Genomic DNA, 15694 nt, shown 5'->3' with positions numbered 1-15694 from the left:
TCAAATCAAATAGTATATGTACACAAAATATACTCACTCTGAATTAGCTGTTCACAAACTTGTCGCGCTATGGCCCGGACAGCGGCCTGAGACTGCATATTACCCTTCAAGAACAAACAACATGGGATTCAGATGGGGATGTACAGTATCACAGTTTTGTCATTTGAAGTTAAATATTATAATCATTTTAAACCTTAGGCACTGTGCGAAAGTTATGCACTAGGAGAGCTACAAAAAAGAAACTGTACTGTGAAATTAGTCTGATTTGCCAGAGCTTAAGAACTTGAACTTATACAGAATTATGTATTCTGTTTCCTCTATGCTGGGCACATAAAAAGAGAGAGCCGCAAAAACTGAGACAATCAATAAAAAGGCAACATATTCTTTTTGCTCTCAAAGTCTTGACAGTTTCCTGAGGATGAGCTTTAGGGTGGTGAATTCTGACTCAGATAGACCGGATTTAGAGTGTTTCTCACATTAAGAACAACAACAAATTAACGTGTTTTTTAATAGCTCATTCTGATAAGTGGATTAGTGGATCTGTCCATTCCATTGAACATGTTCATAATAATAATAATAATATATACGATAGATAGATAGATAGATAGATAGATAGATAGATAGATAGATAGATAGATAGATAGATAGATAGATAGATAGATAGATAGATAGGCAACTACTTTGTTACTTGCCATACTACAGTAAATAACAATTAATAATAAATAAGTAAATTAATAAATGAACTATTTTGACAACACTGTCCATTCTGTGTGCTAATTAATTTTCCAATCCACTAACACCACTGTTTACACCATAAAAGCAAGCATACAGCATGTATTAAGACCACAAGCTGCCACTTTAGCTGCTTTAAATGGAGGCTAAGAGCCTGTACAACGTGGGTGTTTAATTCACCCAATTTAACACTCTCCACACACCCTTTGTGTGGTGGCCGGTACCACAGCAGTGGAGAAATCAGAACCAAAGAATAAAAACACAAATATATTGTTGTGTGGAAGCTCTGGACCAAGTCTGACTGTGAGGCTTGATAGACAGCTTTAGTCTAATCTAGTCAGCTTTTCTAATGCTCCCGCAGCGACTGAATTAAAAACCCCAAGCATTTAGACATAAAAAGCGAAGGAGCTATAATTCAGTGCTGCTGCTGTGATTTTTATCAAGAGGCCTGTCAGCAAGCCTCTTAATCCTGCCGCTGATAAACCACCATTATGTGCACCACCCGAGTGCCACATGCCTCCACCCTAATCTAAACTCCATGACAGTTTAGATGCAGATTGGAGACTCACTCTCTCTCCTCGTTCGCCTTTGGCGCCGGGAGGCCCCTGCAAAAATAGAAAAAGAAATTGAAGACAAACATTTCAGAATTTACCGATTGGAGAAGAAAAAGACCAAAAAGAAACACAAAGACATTAATGACTGTTTGGAGAGGGGGATTTGAATGTGAGAGCGGACCAAATCGATCACGGATGAAACGCATGAGCCAAAAACATAAAATGGATGCGTCACTGACCTAATGTGTTGGAAAACAGACTGAGATTTGTGGCCAGAGCACCGTGGCTGCTAAACAATTCTGATATCATAACATCTGGGTAAAAATGAGATGTAACCCTGAGACAGACTCATTGGAGGCTCACTGGGACTCATCGTGAGGATATGTGGTTGTTGTGCCAGACTGTGTGAGAATATGATCATAGTTTATTTAAAGTACTGCATGTAATTTCACACATCGGAGCATGAGGTTATGGCTCTATATCTATATTGTAGTAGAATTAACAAAGCCCTGCTCTTCTATAAACTGGGCCACAATTGGTCATAAACTTGTCATCTTACTGACTATCTCTCTTCCAGGGCTTATAAAAAGAAAGACGTACAGGTTTCAATTCAGTGTTGAGAGGTTACACTGCAATCGAGCTCTGCAGATGGTCCTCAACGACTGTGCATATGGTTCTACTTTACAAATCTATGAGAACAAATGCAAGGTAATAGAGCTCCAACTTATATAGGTGTCACTCAGCAGGAAACTCATAGAGACTGACGTTAATTCAGAATTCCTTGTGCTTCTAATATACAAATGGGAAACAAACATTTCAGTCAAAGGCAAACAATACCTGAGATTTCTCAGTTTACAGGTCTCTCTCTGACCAGTCGGACTGTATGAGATAGATCTTTGCAGGCTGAAACTGAGCTACAGTGAGCCTAAAAACAAAGTGCTTCAAAGCCCAAACTCTACTCATGTGGAGCCGTCTGCTCCAGCATTCATAACTAATTTCTAGGCATGAATAAAGTGACTCTTCATGATAAATACTGTAGGTGGATTTCTAGCTTCTACACACGTGGACTTTCAAAGCAAAAATCATCCTGCTGAATAGATCAGGCTAGTTAGTGTAGGTTTGGTGTTACTCTAGCTTGAGGATGTCCAGTCCTGCTCCTGGAGGGCCACTATCCTGCAGAGCTGGTCTTAAACACACCTGAACCAGATAATGTTGAAACTTCCAGGCAAGTGTGCTGAAGCAGGTTGAACCTTCAGGAGCAGAATTGGACACCTCTGGTCTAGCTGGAGGACCATTATAATCATTCTGTTTACCAGCAAAACCTGGTTGGCCAACGTCTTTCTGGCAAATATGGTTAACTAAGGAAAAGTTTAACAGTAAGGATTGCTCTGCTGGCACCACGGCAATGGTAAAAGTTGTAAATTGGCATAAAACCCTCTTGTGTTTGCCCTGGACCAGCGGGCCATCCTTATTGTTGAGCCTTGCCAAGAGAAGCCTAATGAGAACATCAGCACATCACCACCAAACCATGCTGTTTTTTAAATCAGGTATATTCAATATCAGTTGAGTGGGGAACCAAAGGACCAATTTGCTTTATGACCTCAAAATATGTTTAATTCTGGTCTCTCTTTTCAGCTTTGGTGGTCTGGTACTTCAGTGAGAATAATGCTGGAGTCTGACACTAAAGCGAATGAGTCAGCAGTAGGATAGTCTGCCAGAATTCAATGTTCCTTCAAAGAAATAAACAAGAACTCCACAAAACCACATTTATAGAACTGAGTCAAACACTTCACCTCTTGCTTAAATACAGGGACACAGACTTAATTATCAGCTGATGCCACGACTTGCAGTCTACAATATTTTGATTTTAGTTTATTCAACATGACTTCAATGCAATACTCACAGGTGTCCCCTGATCACCCATTTGCCCTGGAGATCCACTTGGTCCTGGAGCCCCAGGAGCTCCAGGGCTTCCCTAAAATGAGATATTGAGAGGACAAAAGGTTCATGACCAAGTCTCAGAAAGACTCAAAGAGTGATTTTATCATGTTATATACCATTGGTCCTGGAGGGCCCTGTCCTCCCTGGGGTCCATCCTTACCCGGTAGGCCCTAAAACGAAATAATTTTGATGACCACAATTAAACTTTGTTTAAAATAAAAAACTGTGATATATCAATATAAATACAGCATAACATCTTCTTTTAGCACATTTGTATGAAACCATAAAACGCCAAAGTCCCAATTCTCATAAGGGAATCTAAGAAACAGTAAGCAGAAATGAAGATAACACATTATGAAGTGCCAGTGCTTCCTGCACAGCTTTTCTTTAGCAAAATAAATCGTTACCCAAGTTGTGAATGTGAGTTTGTATTCCGAAATAAATGTGATGAGATAAAAAACTGCAAAATAATGTTGTTGCGGGCTGCACGCAAAAACAAATATACAGCGAGAAGAGTCTAGTCTGATTCACAAACAAATGACTCAAAAAAGACAAACTCAAAATTTACCAGTTTGAATCAGCCTGATGAAACTCACTTGAATCTCACTAAATGAACAGCATGTGTTCAACTCTGGCTGACCTCTGTACACTGGCAGCATTAACTTTTTTGGAACAGTTCAACAGTCAACGTTCCCAATGCAAAAGACCAGATACACAAACGCTAACAGTAAAGTAACAGAACAGGTGGAAATGTGTTTTAACTGGAACATCCATTCCACTACTGTTTTATTATAGAATACTGGGATGCACCTGAAGTACCTCAGTAGGGGATCGAGACTCAACAACAACAACTTAATGTCAGATCTGTCTGCACAAATTATATAATACAGTTCTGGCTGCTTCCTTTTAGCCAGTGATCCAACTGAGTTTAAGTGTTCTTCCACTGAACATGCCTCATTGCCCTAAATATCTGGCTCTTTTGGGAAACAGGCTAATGGAGGAAAGGGAAAACAATGTAACATTTAAATCGCCTAGTGTAACATGTAAGTGTAACATACTTTTGGAGTACCACACTTCATGAGCATAAAGCCTCAGAATAGTTTGAGTGCACGCAACATAGCAATCCCATATGAGTGCTTGAGGTCACAGAAGTTTTTCTCTCACAGAAGCTATGTGTGTGTTGAGGTGGATAAGAACCTCCCTCAAGAAGGAGTCATGGTGGAAGCATGCTATTAACACCTCTTTGCTTTATGCTCATATACAATGAGGCCAAACACACCATTTATTCACTGCAACAATGACATTCCAGAACTAGAACTACATATAATTTTACAATGTAATTTATTTCTATGATGGCAATGCTGAATTTTAGACTTCTAGGATTTAGTTTCACATGATGCTTCAGAAATCATTCTAATATGCTGATTTGATGCTCAAATAACATTTCATATTATTCTCAATATTCAAAATGGTGGTAGAAACCGTTATCTTAAAGTAATCAAGACGTATTCACCAGTTTTTCACTAAGTGAAGACAAGAAATTATTTAATCATTTCAACAATACACTTTAATTAGATTCAGAAAGACTCTTTTTAGACTCTTTTTTTCTGCATTTATATCAGTGACCTTATTAAAATATTTGTGATATTCACATTATTGCTTAATTTTATTTCCAGCAAAATCTGAATATATTGTGTATATTTCATATATTGCCCATCCCAGTTTGGTGTCAATCTAGAAATGTCACCTCTTTGTACCATGCTTTGTACAGTTTTATTCTAGTGTCTTCATGAAATCTGTTTGCAAGTGAAAATCCCAGAAATACTGAATAATTTCTTCAGCACTTTATTGTGTGCCACTTACAGGCAAGACAACCAGTTAGTTAACCTTGGAACTGTACTAATATTCTTTTACAAATGTTCTGTTTAGAGATTATCATAAATTCAAAGCCAAACATCTGCTTTCTTTGTTAAACTGTCATAGTGAGTTACTGTGTATGAAACCACAGCAGATTTATCCCTCAACCTGCTTTAAATCAGCTCAGTAAGCAGCAGTGTGGTCTGAAACACCTCCATTTGTGCTCCTTGTTTTTCTTTTCTTATGCAAAATGACAGATTCAGTCAAACATTTCCACTCAGGCTGCTCATTACTAAACAGAGATGGCGAACTTGCACTCTCTCACTAAGACATTAACATTTAATTACACCACACGGCTTTGGGAATGGTAATCGAATAACCACCTCGTGCATATTTTTCATTACAGTTCACAGAATGAGTCTAGTGTTCCTTTTTTCAATCTTAATCTGTATAGGCTACATACATACTGTATATGCGATTCCGCTCTTTTATGAATAACGATATTAAACCTCTCTATGCAGCACAAAACACCTAGACTAGGAGGCAATTATATTTCACGTGTTACATGTGAGCTGATACTAAAATCATTTTAAGGATCTGTGAATCACATGTGCGTGATTCCGAAATGTCAAGTTAAGGCTTTGTTCACAAGTTGCTTAATTTGGTTTGGATACAAGGAACAAAATCAATAACGAAAACAAACACGTTGAGAGCACTTATTATGATAGTCTAGCGGGACAGATCTGATTAGTTCAGGTTGTGGTGTTATTGACTAGCAGTCCTGTAAATTGAATCTGTGAGTCAGGGCCTCCTTCAGCGTAATCAGATCTGTTCAGACACAGAAGAACACATAAGCTTCATTTGATAAGCCGTCCATGTGGAATTGTTCTTACATGGCATGACTGAAAGGGCGTTTACTTTATAATATCACTTAGGCCATCAAAGTTAACTCATGCATTAAAGCATTAAATACGAATGAATTCTTTTTAAAAAACAGTGGTCTAAAAATGAATGCATTAATGCAAAATTAACGCAAATTAACAATTTATGCCCCCTGACCTGAATGTAAATTCCGTAGTAAGTGATTTTCCCTCCAGTGGAAGTTTGAAGTACCACTTAAATGCAAGGTGTATTTTTGCTCATTCTGCAGGGGATCATCCCACCTCCCAATTATTCATGCAGGATGGAGTGCAAAGAATGGAAAAGTACACAGGGGTTTCCATATGCATTTTTAACAGATGCTAAAAACTTTGAGATGTGACTGAATGTATCAGTATGACTGTTTAAAATAAAATAAAAAAGTCAAATAAAATCACAAAGAATTATCTTAATTGACTGAATGCTTTAAATGTAATCTACAAAAATATGACTATCAATTAATAAAACTAAAAATTACACTGAAAATCATTTTAATGGTAAAAGACAGTCAAAATCTTACGGTAAAAACCTGTTAATTGGTTACTGATTAGTAACAGTTTTTGGAAGCAATTTACAGTGAAAACCCATAAATGGACATTTCTCAGAATTCTCTGGTTGTTCATCAAAAGAACTGTTTCTTCTTAGATTTTTCTTATCAGGTATGTACATAACTATGTAGGGTTTTATTTTTCATCTTATGTTATGAATTTAATGTTTATTGTATTTTTAGTATTAGTGTTAATTTTAGTATCGACGGTGGTCATGGTGTTTTGTATTTGTGCACCATCTATAAAACAATTAACAAAACTGATTGACAACCCTGAATATTACAAACGGTCATTTGTAATCGTACAACTTCCTCAGCTTATCTGATATCATCATGAAGAACTAACAATAAAGTTTGAATTGAGTTTATGAAAAACGTTTACTCTCAGTCCTGGAGGTCCATCTCGGCCTGGTCCTCCACTGGCACCTGGTACACCCTGAAAGTAAATAAACAAGACAACATAATCAATGACAGACATAGCTGTTTACAAAATGTGTGGCCTTTGCCGAGTAATAAATGTTCAGCCCTATTGTTTCACGTGGCCATTGGCATACACAGAATGTCTTCCATTCTCACCGGCTACGATATTGACATTATCAAAGTGCTCAATCTCAAGGCTGAGGAGGTAATCGAAAGTGAAGACAGTTTGTGTGGTCTGAGTCATTGTGATTTGAAGAGCTGCTCTGCTATGATATCTTACATAAAAAGAACATAAACTGTAGCCTAGTCCTTGAAGATCAGGGCAACCAAACGACTGAGTGTTTTTGTACCCACAATGAAAATCAATTCCAGTCCATTGACTTACATTGTATGGAACCCACTGACTTTCATTGTAAGGGCAAAAACATTTGAAAGAAACATTTTTCAAATATCTTCTTTTGCGTCCCACAGGATGAACAAAGTCATACAGATTTGGAAGGGTAAGTAGAACTATATTTTGGGGTAAACTATTCTTTAAAGCACTAAATTCACAAGAAACACCAGGACTGTGACACAGTTCGAAATGTCTACTACAGACGTCACTGCTTCCATCTCAGCGATTAGCATTTTCCACCTCCCATTTGCATAAAGTTGAGCATTTCTCTGCTTTTTATGGCTGTCACCCCTTGCATCGCTCTTTTAACAATCCCATAATCCCCTGCAAAAACCTGCCGCTCAGCTCCTACAGAGCATCAACTGAAAATGCATGCTCATCTCCAGGTGAGCATGTACAAATATGTTAATTTAGATGAAACTGTCTTCATAAAGGTATGATATTTCATCCTTTCAGTTACAAAACTACGAATCAAGAAGTTCAACTCAACATCACCCCATATATTAGCACCACACACACACACACACTAAAATGGGCTTCGTTTCATCACAAGTGGACTCGTAATTCTGAAACTGTGTGTGAGGGCACCCATAACAGTATTATATACGGGGCTCTCAGCGCCAGCGGCAGAGACAGACCAGGGAAGAGATGCGGCACATGACATGGAGGACTGGCAACCAGCAGCCAATGAATATAATTCACAGGCTGACAGGCTAGATTAGCCCTGAGTGAGAACTATGGGCATCTCTGCTGCAGTACGGCAAAGACCACTTCCTACTTACTGCCAACATAACTCTGAAAGAACTCAATACCGGCTGCTAATGGAAGCAAGTGTGCGGATGGCCCCTCTGCTTAAAGGAGGATATCCATCTCAAGACTTGATGTCTATACTGGAAGACTGAGGAACGTATGGGTGGGTGGGTGTGTGTGTTTGTACTTTGACCACTGGAAAAGCCAGGATGTTCTTTTTGTCACCCTGGAGAACTCAATAGGGATTTTTCCTGAGTGGTTGTCATTGGCTTCACATCAAACAGCTATTCCTCAACAAATGGAACTGTCACTGTGAATGTTTTAGAAGCCTTTTGGTGACACTTTCCGCAGAAATCTAAAAACCAGCAGTTGGTTGTCACAGAAAAGGGAGAAATTTAACAAGCTTGTGAAAGAGGCTTTAGAAGCATAAAAGTCTAAGACATCTGCTTGAGGCAAAACTATGAATTCCATCCTGCCTGCTTAGAATTGTCTTTTGAGTTAAGGCACATTAGATTCTCCCTCAAATCTTAATATGATCATTTTCATGTCAAAGTGCTTTATTATTATGTAGAGGTGTGTGGTGGACTGAAATGAGTAGGAAGAGAAGCTGGGTTTCCCAATGTACACTACGTTTCAAATGTTTGGGGTCGGTAAGGTTTTTTAAATGTTTTTGAAAGAAGTCTCTTATGCTATTCGATCAATAATACAGCAAAAATAGTAATATTGTGTTCAATTCAGAAATCATTCTATTATGCTGAAATGTAGCCCAACCATTTTTTTATTAGCATTGTTGAAAACTGTTGTGCTGTTTAATATTTTTGTGGAAACCATGATTTCTTTTTTAAGATTCTTTGATGAATAGAAAGTCCCATTCAAATTCAACATTCCACTTTCTCCTAGCCTCATTTGATCTTAAACGGCTTACCACCACAGGAACTCACAAGTCAGGGAAACAGCTCAACCTCATTTGGTGAAACCTCTGTGCATTTATGATAATTTCTTCACTACTTTTGGTTTACAACTTACTTCTTGTGTGCCACCAACCCTTCTGACAGTTGCATTCAGACAAAACCTGCTCCCTTTCTCCTTCCCACCGTTCCTCAGTTGTGCCATCCTGTCTTCAATCTCCCACACAATTCTCATCACTGGATGCGAATAGTGCCACAGACACTTTATGCTCCACTTTAACTTCTTGTCTAGACCATATCTGTCCTCTCTCCTCTAGGCCAGCACATTCTACTCCCTTCAACCCCAGATTGTCTGATGTTCTTCATGAACACTGGCCCAAACGCAAGGATGCATGAAGAAAATGGCACAAATCCAGCTGACCTGAGTATGTATCAGTCACTGCTTTCTTTTTTCTCTGTTAAAGTCCACACTGCCAAAACTTCATATTTTCACAACAAGATCAACAGCTACACACAAACTCTTCAGAACATTCAACTTTCTCCTGTCCCCCTCTGCCATTTCCCACCACCTCTTTAACAGCTGATGATTTTGCCAATTTTTTCAAATACAAATCTAGAATCATCAGCAGTCAGTTTTTCAGTTTTCACACACAGTAACCAACCACATCTACAGCCAACAATCTCCTCACCTCATTTTCTCACAGAGGCAGAAGTATCAAAACTTCTCCTCTCCAAGTCATCCTCCACTATGCCTTTTAGTCCCCATTCCCTCACACCTTCTACAAGCTACTTCTCCTACACTCTTACCAGCACTCACACACAACATCAACATCTGTCCACACAGGCATTTTCCCACCACATTCAAGCAGGTTTGGGTAACCCCCCACTGCTTAAAAACTACACTAAACACCGAATAACCGGCTGGATGAGAACCAATCAGGCTTCAAAAGTGGCCATTTGGATGAGACTGCATTAATGTCAGTCACTGAATCCTTGCAGATTGTGAAAGTTCTAATTTTTCTGGATCTAACTGCCATTTTGACATTGTCAATCATCAGATCCCTCTGTCCACCCTCTCATCACTGGGTAACACAGAAACTCTACTCTGGTTTGAAACCTATACCTCATAGGCCTTTCAGGGTTGCCTGGAGGGGTGTTACCTCAGAGTCGTTTCTCAAGGATCAGTTCTTGGACCCCTTCTCTTCTCCATATACACTACAGCACTGGGGACTACTATATAGGCACATGGATTCTCCTACCATTGCTATGCTGATGACACACAGCCTTATTTTTTTATTTCAATGAGATGATCCCAAGATAGCTGCACGAATGACATGGATGAAAGAATATCACCTCCAGCTCAACTTAGCAAAGACAGACCTTCTTGTTTTCCCTGGCACTCCAACTGTACAGCACAATTACATCATCCAGCTAGGTTCCCAAACAATTATCTCATCAAATTTGGTCAGAAATCTTGGGGTAATCTTTAATGACCAGCTGTCCTTCAAAGACAGCATGATCATGTAGGTTTGCGTTGCACAATATCAGGAAGATCAGGTCCTTCCTAATGAAGCATGCTGCACAACTTCTTGTCCAGGCCCTTGTCACTTCTAGGATGGACTATTTCAATGCTCTTCTGGCTGGACTTCCATCCATTGCAATCAAACCTCTACAAAGGATTCAGAACCAGCAGCACAACTAGTCTTCAATGAGCCTAAGAGAGCCCATGTCACACCTCTCTTTATCTCTCTTCACTGGCTACCGGTTGTGGCTTACATCAAGATCAAGACACTGATACTTGTATCAAGAACAGCCACGGGCTCCACACCCTCCAACCTCCACACAGTCTTAAGTGTCTAAATCCACTCCAGAAGCCTGAGGTCGGTAAGTCAACAGCACCTTGTTGTACTATCACAGAAATGCACAAAGTCCTTTTCCAGAACATGTTCATTCACTGTTCCTTGCTAGTGGAATGATTTTGCCAACCCTATCCGGATCACTAAATCACTATATTTACTGAGCACAAACCTTTAAACAGTAGTGTAAATAGTAAATGTAAACTTGTCATGTCCCAGCTGATGTTTTCACAAATGTTTCCCAGTTAAAGCCACATGGAACGCCACATTACATTACATTTGGGACAATCAACAAGCAACCAATACTCCAACATTTCTGTGAATCTGCGCATTGTCAGATCAACAAATCTGCCATTCACAGTGACATAGAAGCGCTGCCTCCGCTCACGTGTTTTTTTTTTCACCTCAATTTTGCTATTACCCCTTCATATTCATACCTCAATTACAATACAATGGGCAAAGAGAGCAAAAACTCTCCCTCTGAAGCTTTACATAATATTTGCGCTATTTATTTTTTGTACAAACAATTCTTTTGTCATTCATAATTATTTTTGAGAAGACCAAACAAACAAGACAAGTGCAGTCTTCGACCCCAGAGGGTTAACCTATCAAAATGTATAAAGTAGATTTTTTAATAACAAGTTAAAACTTGGTTAGTATTTTTTTAATAGTTACAGCCAAATTTTCAGTTGAAAACTGAACACGAGAATTGTAAGTCATTTCTAAAAAACCTCATAATTCCTCTTGCCGCCTTAAAAAAGATTTAGATTTTTCACAGACGCATATCTCAATTCTAAAACTTCTCCCTACAAGTGAGTTTTCAAACTAAGTTTAGGAAGGTTGAGTAATACATAAAGGCGCTAGTTGATTCTATTAGGCTGAAAACTGAAGGACACAATCTGTTTGTATTAATCGATTTATATTAAATAATTTTCTTAAATTCAGGATAAGCAGCACATACAGACACACATGAAGGACTTATCACTCACAAGCTACACACACAGACACTCATGGGACTGTGATAATTATAACTCTCTGACAGAAGAGACGAGGTTAGCTAATAAGAGACCGCGTGGGTGTTATGAAGCTGTCGTGAAGTGCTGATGAGACAGGTGGGTGATATATTTTCCCTTACCTGAGGACCTGGCAGACCTATTTCACCCTTCTCTCCTTTTTCTCCTGGAGCCCCCTGAGGAGAGAGGAATTGAAAAAGAAAAGGCAACATTAATAAAAAGAAAGAAACAAACTTTGCATAAAAATCCAGTATTCAGCTTACCGGTGGCCCCTGAATGGACAGTCCATTCGGCCCCTGAGGACCCGGTGGCCCCTGCGGTCCAGGAGGTCCGATCTCACCAGGTGGCCCTTGAGGCCCCTTAAACATAAAGTTAGGACATTATCTTAATAAATGTAGCCTCATTATAAAATCATCATGGTTTCATTGCCGGGTTTAATTTCCTCAATATAATTACGTAACGTTTCAGGCCTACCACCAGCCGGGCTGCTGAAACAAAGTGTGAATGCCCTGCAGTCTCCTTCTCCATCAGGAATGCAATAATCAAGGAAGCAAAAGACACTCGTCACAGTCTAGCTTGTGACAAACTTCTTAGCGGCGGTCATTTGGACCAAGTTTACATAAAACTTTGGAGCATGAAATGAAATTATGTCTGCCACAGCATGGCTTTATTTGGACAGAAGCATGATGTATTCTGTGAATGGACACACACACATCTGGAGGGACTTTACTGTACATGAAACTACAGTTGGACAGAGAGACACAAATAAAAAAAGCGAGCTCTCTGAAAATCCAGAGCGAGGGTGAGATTTACTCACTTGTATGCTCCAAAAACAACACAGAGGCACATGCATTGTATGTATTTCCACATTTTGAGTTCTTGTCCGGGGTCTATTATTTTGGGAAATAATGACAACTCTAAGTGGCCCTGTATATGGGATACATAAAGCATATGTGTACTTTACCGTCAAGCCTGGCTCCCCCCGATCTCCTCTTGAACCTCTGATACCAGGACCACCCTGAGAGTCAGACACACACAATTAGATAAACACAAACTGAAAGACTCAGAATAAGCAAACACATTTTCTTAATGACCAGAGCTGGGGCATGTGTCAAAAAAGCAATTTTAAACACTGTCGCTAGCTCTGTTCCAAAGCATTGTGAGCTGCCTTGTTTCCTACATAAGCAGTGTGCTAACCGCCATGGACCCTCATAAGTGACCAATTCAGAACACTCTACAAATGAGACTCAACTAGCAAGAGTTTGACATTAGTATATTGCTAAGTTAATAGAACAATACTCTACCATGGTTATCTACCAGGGGGGCGGAGTCCACTAGGGGCCTTCAGCAAACGTTCAAGGAGGCCTCAGGATGACTTCAAATACTGCAAAATTGGCTAGTTCAAAAATATCAGATTGAATCTGCCTGCAGTTTGGTAGAGAGTATCCTTGACCTGGTTCAAACCATATCCCACCCGCTTATGACCCTCATAAACTCTTGCCCCCACTGCTGCAGGCAACCGCTAGTAATTTAACCCTGTTTGCACGTCTTCTTTTTCCTGTGTTTACTCTAATTGCATCCCCAATGGCCGCAATTAGGTAGTTCTTATCACTGAAGGCTATGGGCAAATTTGATTCATGAGCTTGCTCAAAACACACTTAATAAATCCTGCTGGTGACGGTGGAAGCTGAGAATACGCAAGCATAAATATTAATTTGAAAGATGCATGTGATGACTTAACAGGACATTTTCGGTTCATTTGAGCAGCCGGTGTAATCATAGGAAAGACTTTAGAACACATGACAGTAATATTAATATCAAGATGCAGGAATAATGCATACAAAACTGAAATGCAATCGTCTTCCTTGCAACCACCTCTTGGTCATGGAAATGGGTTTGTATGGATGAAGGAATCTATAAACGCAGACAGGACAGGAGTGGACTAATCGGTTTTGATAAATCGATCTCCTCGTAATGACTTTCTCGAAAGAACTGCTGTTTATACACCATGGCCTTTTTGAGGCCTCAGAAATACATTTTCCCTCAGGGTGCATACGATGCTGCCTTCCAAATGAGCTCATTTATTTGTTCCCGCCATATTGAGTTCAACCTGCAGCATGGGCTGAATTGAGCAATCTAATGCTAGGTCTTTTTCTCAATCTCTTAAGCAGTGTCCCGTTTCATTTTATATCTTTAATATCTTCGTGCTCCTTCTTAACACGTTCTGTGTTTTTTCCCTAAAGGGCAATATGGTTAAGGCTTCAGACTAAAAACTGAAAAGCTGTTGGCTCCTCAAGAATCCTTTACGATTCTGCGTTCTTGAGAAAGACACCTGAACCTAGAATGTTCCTGGAGACTAATCATGGTCATGTGACCGTATGAAAGTCACAAATCCCTACAGTCTTTGTTGCATCGCAATCTATAAAGATGTTTTCTCAAACATATTGAGAACGAGTTTGTCAGTTAAAGTATGTCAGCTAGCACTAATGCTAAAGTATAATAGCAAGTTTGTCAGCTAAAGTGTATTAGCTACAGTAGTTTTTATGCTGGTATGAAAGCGACTTGGAGTAGCTCTGTCACCAAGCTGTTATGCTAAAGTTGAGGAGCTAGATTTTATGCTAACGTACATAAGACTAGTATTGACATCTGTAAGTCTGTTTTTTTGTGCTATGTCTCTTACATTTTTATGTATTATCCATATACTTATCTAAAAATAGTTTTTGTCCTGTCAAATCATGTTTTTGTACAAAAACTAGCTCATTTCTAATTGGTTAAATTTTTTGATGTTGCAACCCTGTGTTACAAATCTCCCTGGTCTACCCCATCTATCATCTAGTTTAATACAGATCACATTCTAAGGTTGGCTGTTAGTGAGAGGTGAAATCAGTGGTTTTACCGGTGGTCCTGAGGGTCCAGGTGGTCCTTTGCTGTCCTGAGCACAGGTGCAGGCATGGGGCATGGCAGGACAGTCTTCTTCTACTCTCTGATGGAAGCACAAACAAAACAACATGCCGTACACCATTTCAAACACGGGACTATTTCCTCTCTAGGAATCTAACAGAACTTTATTTGTCCAAGTCAACCAAGGATGTCTGTGCAATTCCCTCAAGTCATTAATTTGCAAGTGCACAAACACAGCAAGCGACCTGGAGATATTGTTCGTCCTATCCATGGAGTACCAAGTCTATTTGTCTGCTACAAGACTACATAACTGAATTATTTGTAGAGTGGACATGGATCTTTAAAGTTAGGGACGATTGCCAGAATGGCCGGTTTGAGATCACTTATTAGAGTTTTTTTTTTCAGCATTATACAAGTATCCAAAATGATACAGGAAGAGAACAAAAGAGTCATATCGCTAAGGCATCGAATGTACTCTATATTGGCAGTACATACAACTATAAAATCATAAAATTAGCCATCACAGCAGAGAACCTTAGTAAATAATGATAGCTAATTACAAGGTTGCTTATGGTCATTTTGTTAGCATTTGTTTTAAACTAGTCATTTTTTTTTAGATTTAGCTTTTCAATATTATTTACATTATTAAGTTTTGTTTTCTTTTGTTTTTTACATATACAATGAATGTTATTTAACTGTTTTATGGGGTCTTTACTCATTTCCAAGTCACTGAAATGCTAACAATAACATTGCACAATGAGTTGCTATTTTGACATTTTAACAGTGTTTTTTTTTTTTTCATTACACAGTCATTTGCTGGGACAGCCAAATGTTGTAACATCTAAAGGGATAGTTCATCCAAAAATGAAAGTTCTGTCATTACTCACCCTCATGTCGTTCCAA

The 15694-nt window shown here is 39.1% G+C and overlaps 1 protein-coding gene across 1 annotated transcript in view; it reads right to left on the bottom strand.

Moving 5' to 3' along the window:
* The window catches only part of LOC107596708 (collagen alpha-1(XIV) chain-like), a 123104-nt gene that overhangs the window by 8136 nt on the left and 99274 nt on the right, over positions 1 to 15694 (bottom strand). The window contains exons 33-42 of the mRNA XM_016287506.1: positions 14787 to 14873; positions 12855 to 12908; positions 12365 to 12409; positions 12154 to 12249; positions 12013 to 12066; positions 6932 to 6985; positions 3344 to 3397; positions 3190 to 3261; positions 1302 to 1337; positions 38 to 104 (exon numbers count right to left, since the gene is read on the bottom strand). Coding sequence (XP_016142992.1) covers positions 38 to 104; positions 1302 to 1337; positions 3190 to 3261; positions 3344 to 3397; positions 6932 to 6985; positions 12013 to 12066; positions 12154 to 12249; positions 12365 to 12409; positions 12855 to 12908; positions 14787 to 14873 — 619 coding nt within the window. The remainder of the gene's footprint in view (positions 1 to 37; positions 105 to 1301; positions 1338 to 3189; positions 3262 to 3343; positions 3398 to 6931; positions 6986 to 12012; positions 12067 to 12153; positions 12250 to 12364; positions 12410 to 12854; positions 12909 to 14786; positions 14874 to 15694) is intronic.

This window comes from Sinocyclocheilus grahami, unplaced genomic scaffold (assembly GCF_001515645.1).
Source record: "Sinocyclocheilus grahami isolate Dianchi unplaced genomic scaffold, SAMN03320097.WGS_v1.1 scaffold222.1, whole genome shotgun sequence".
In the NCBI taxonomy this organism is placed as follows: domain Eukaryota; kingdom Metazoa; phylum Chordata; class Actinopteri; order Cypriniformes; family Cyprinidae; genus Sinocyclocheilus; species Sinocyclocheilus grahami.
The sequence above is the reverse complement of the archived record's forward strand: the minus strand, read 5'-3'. Positions and strand labels throughout refer to the sequence as shown.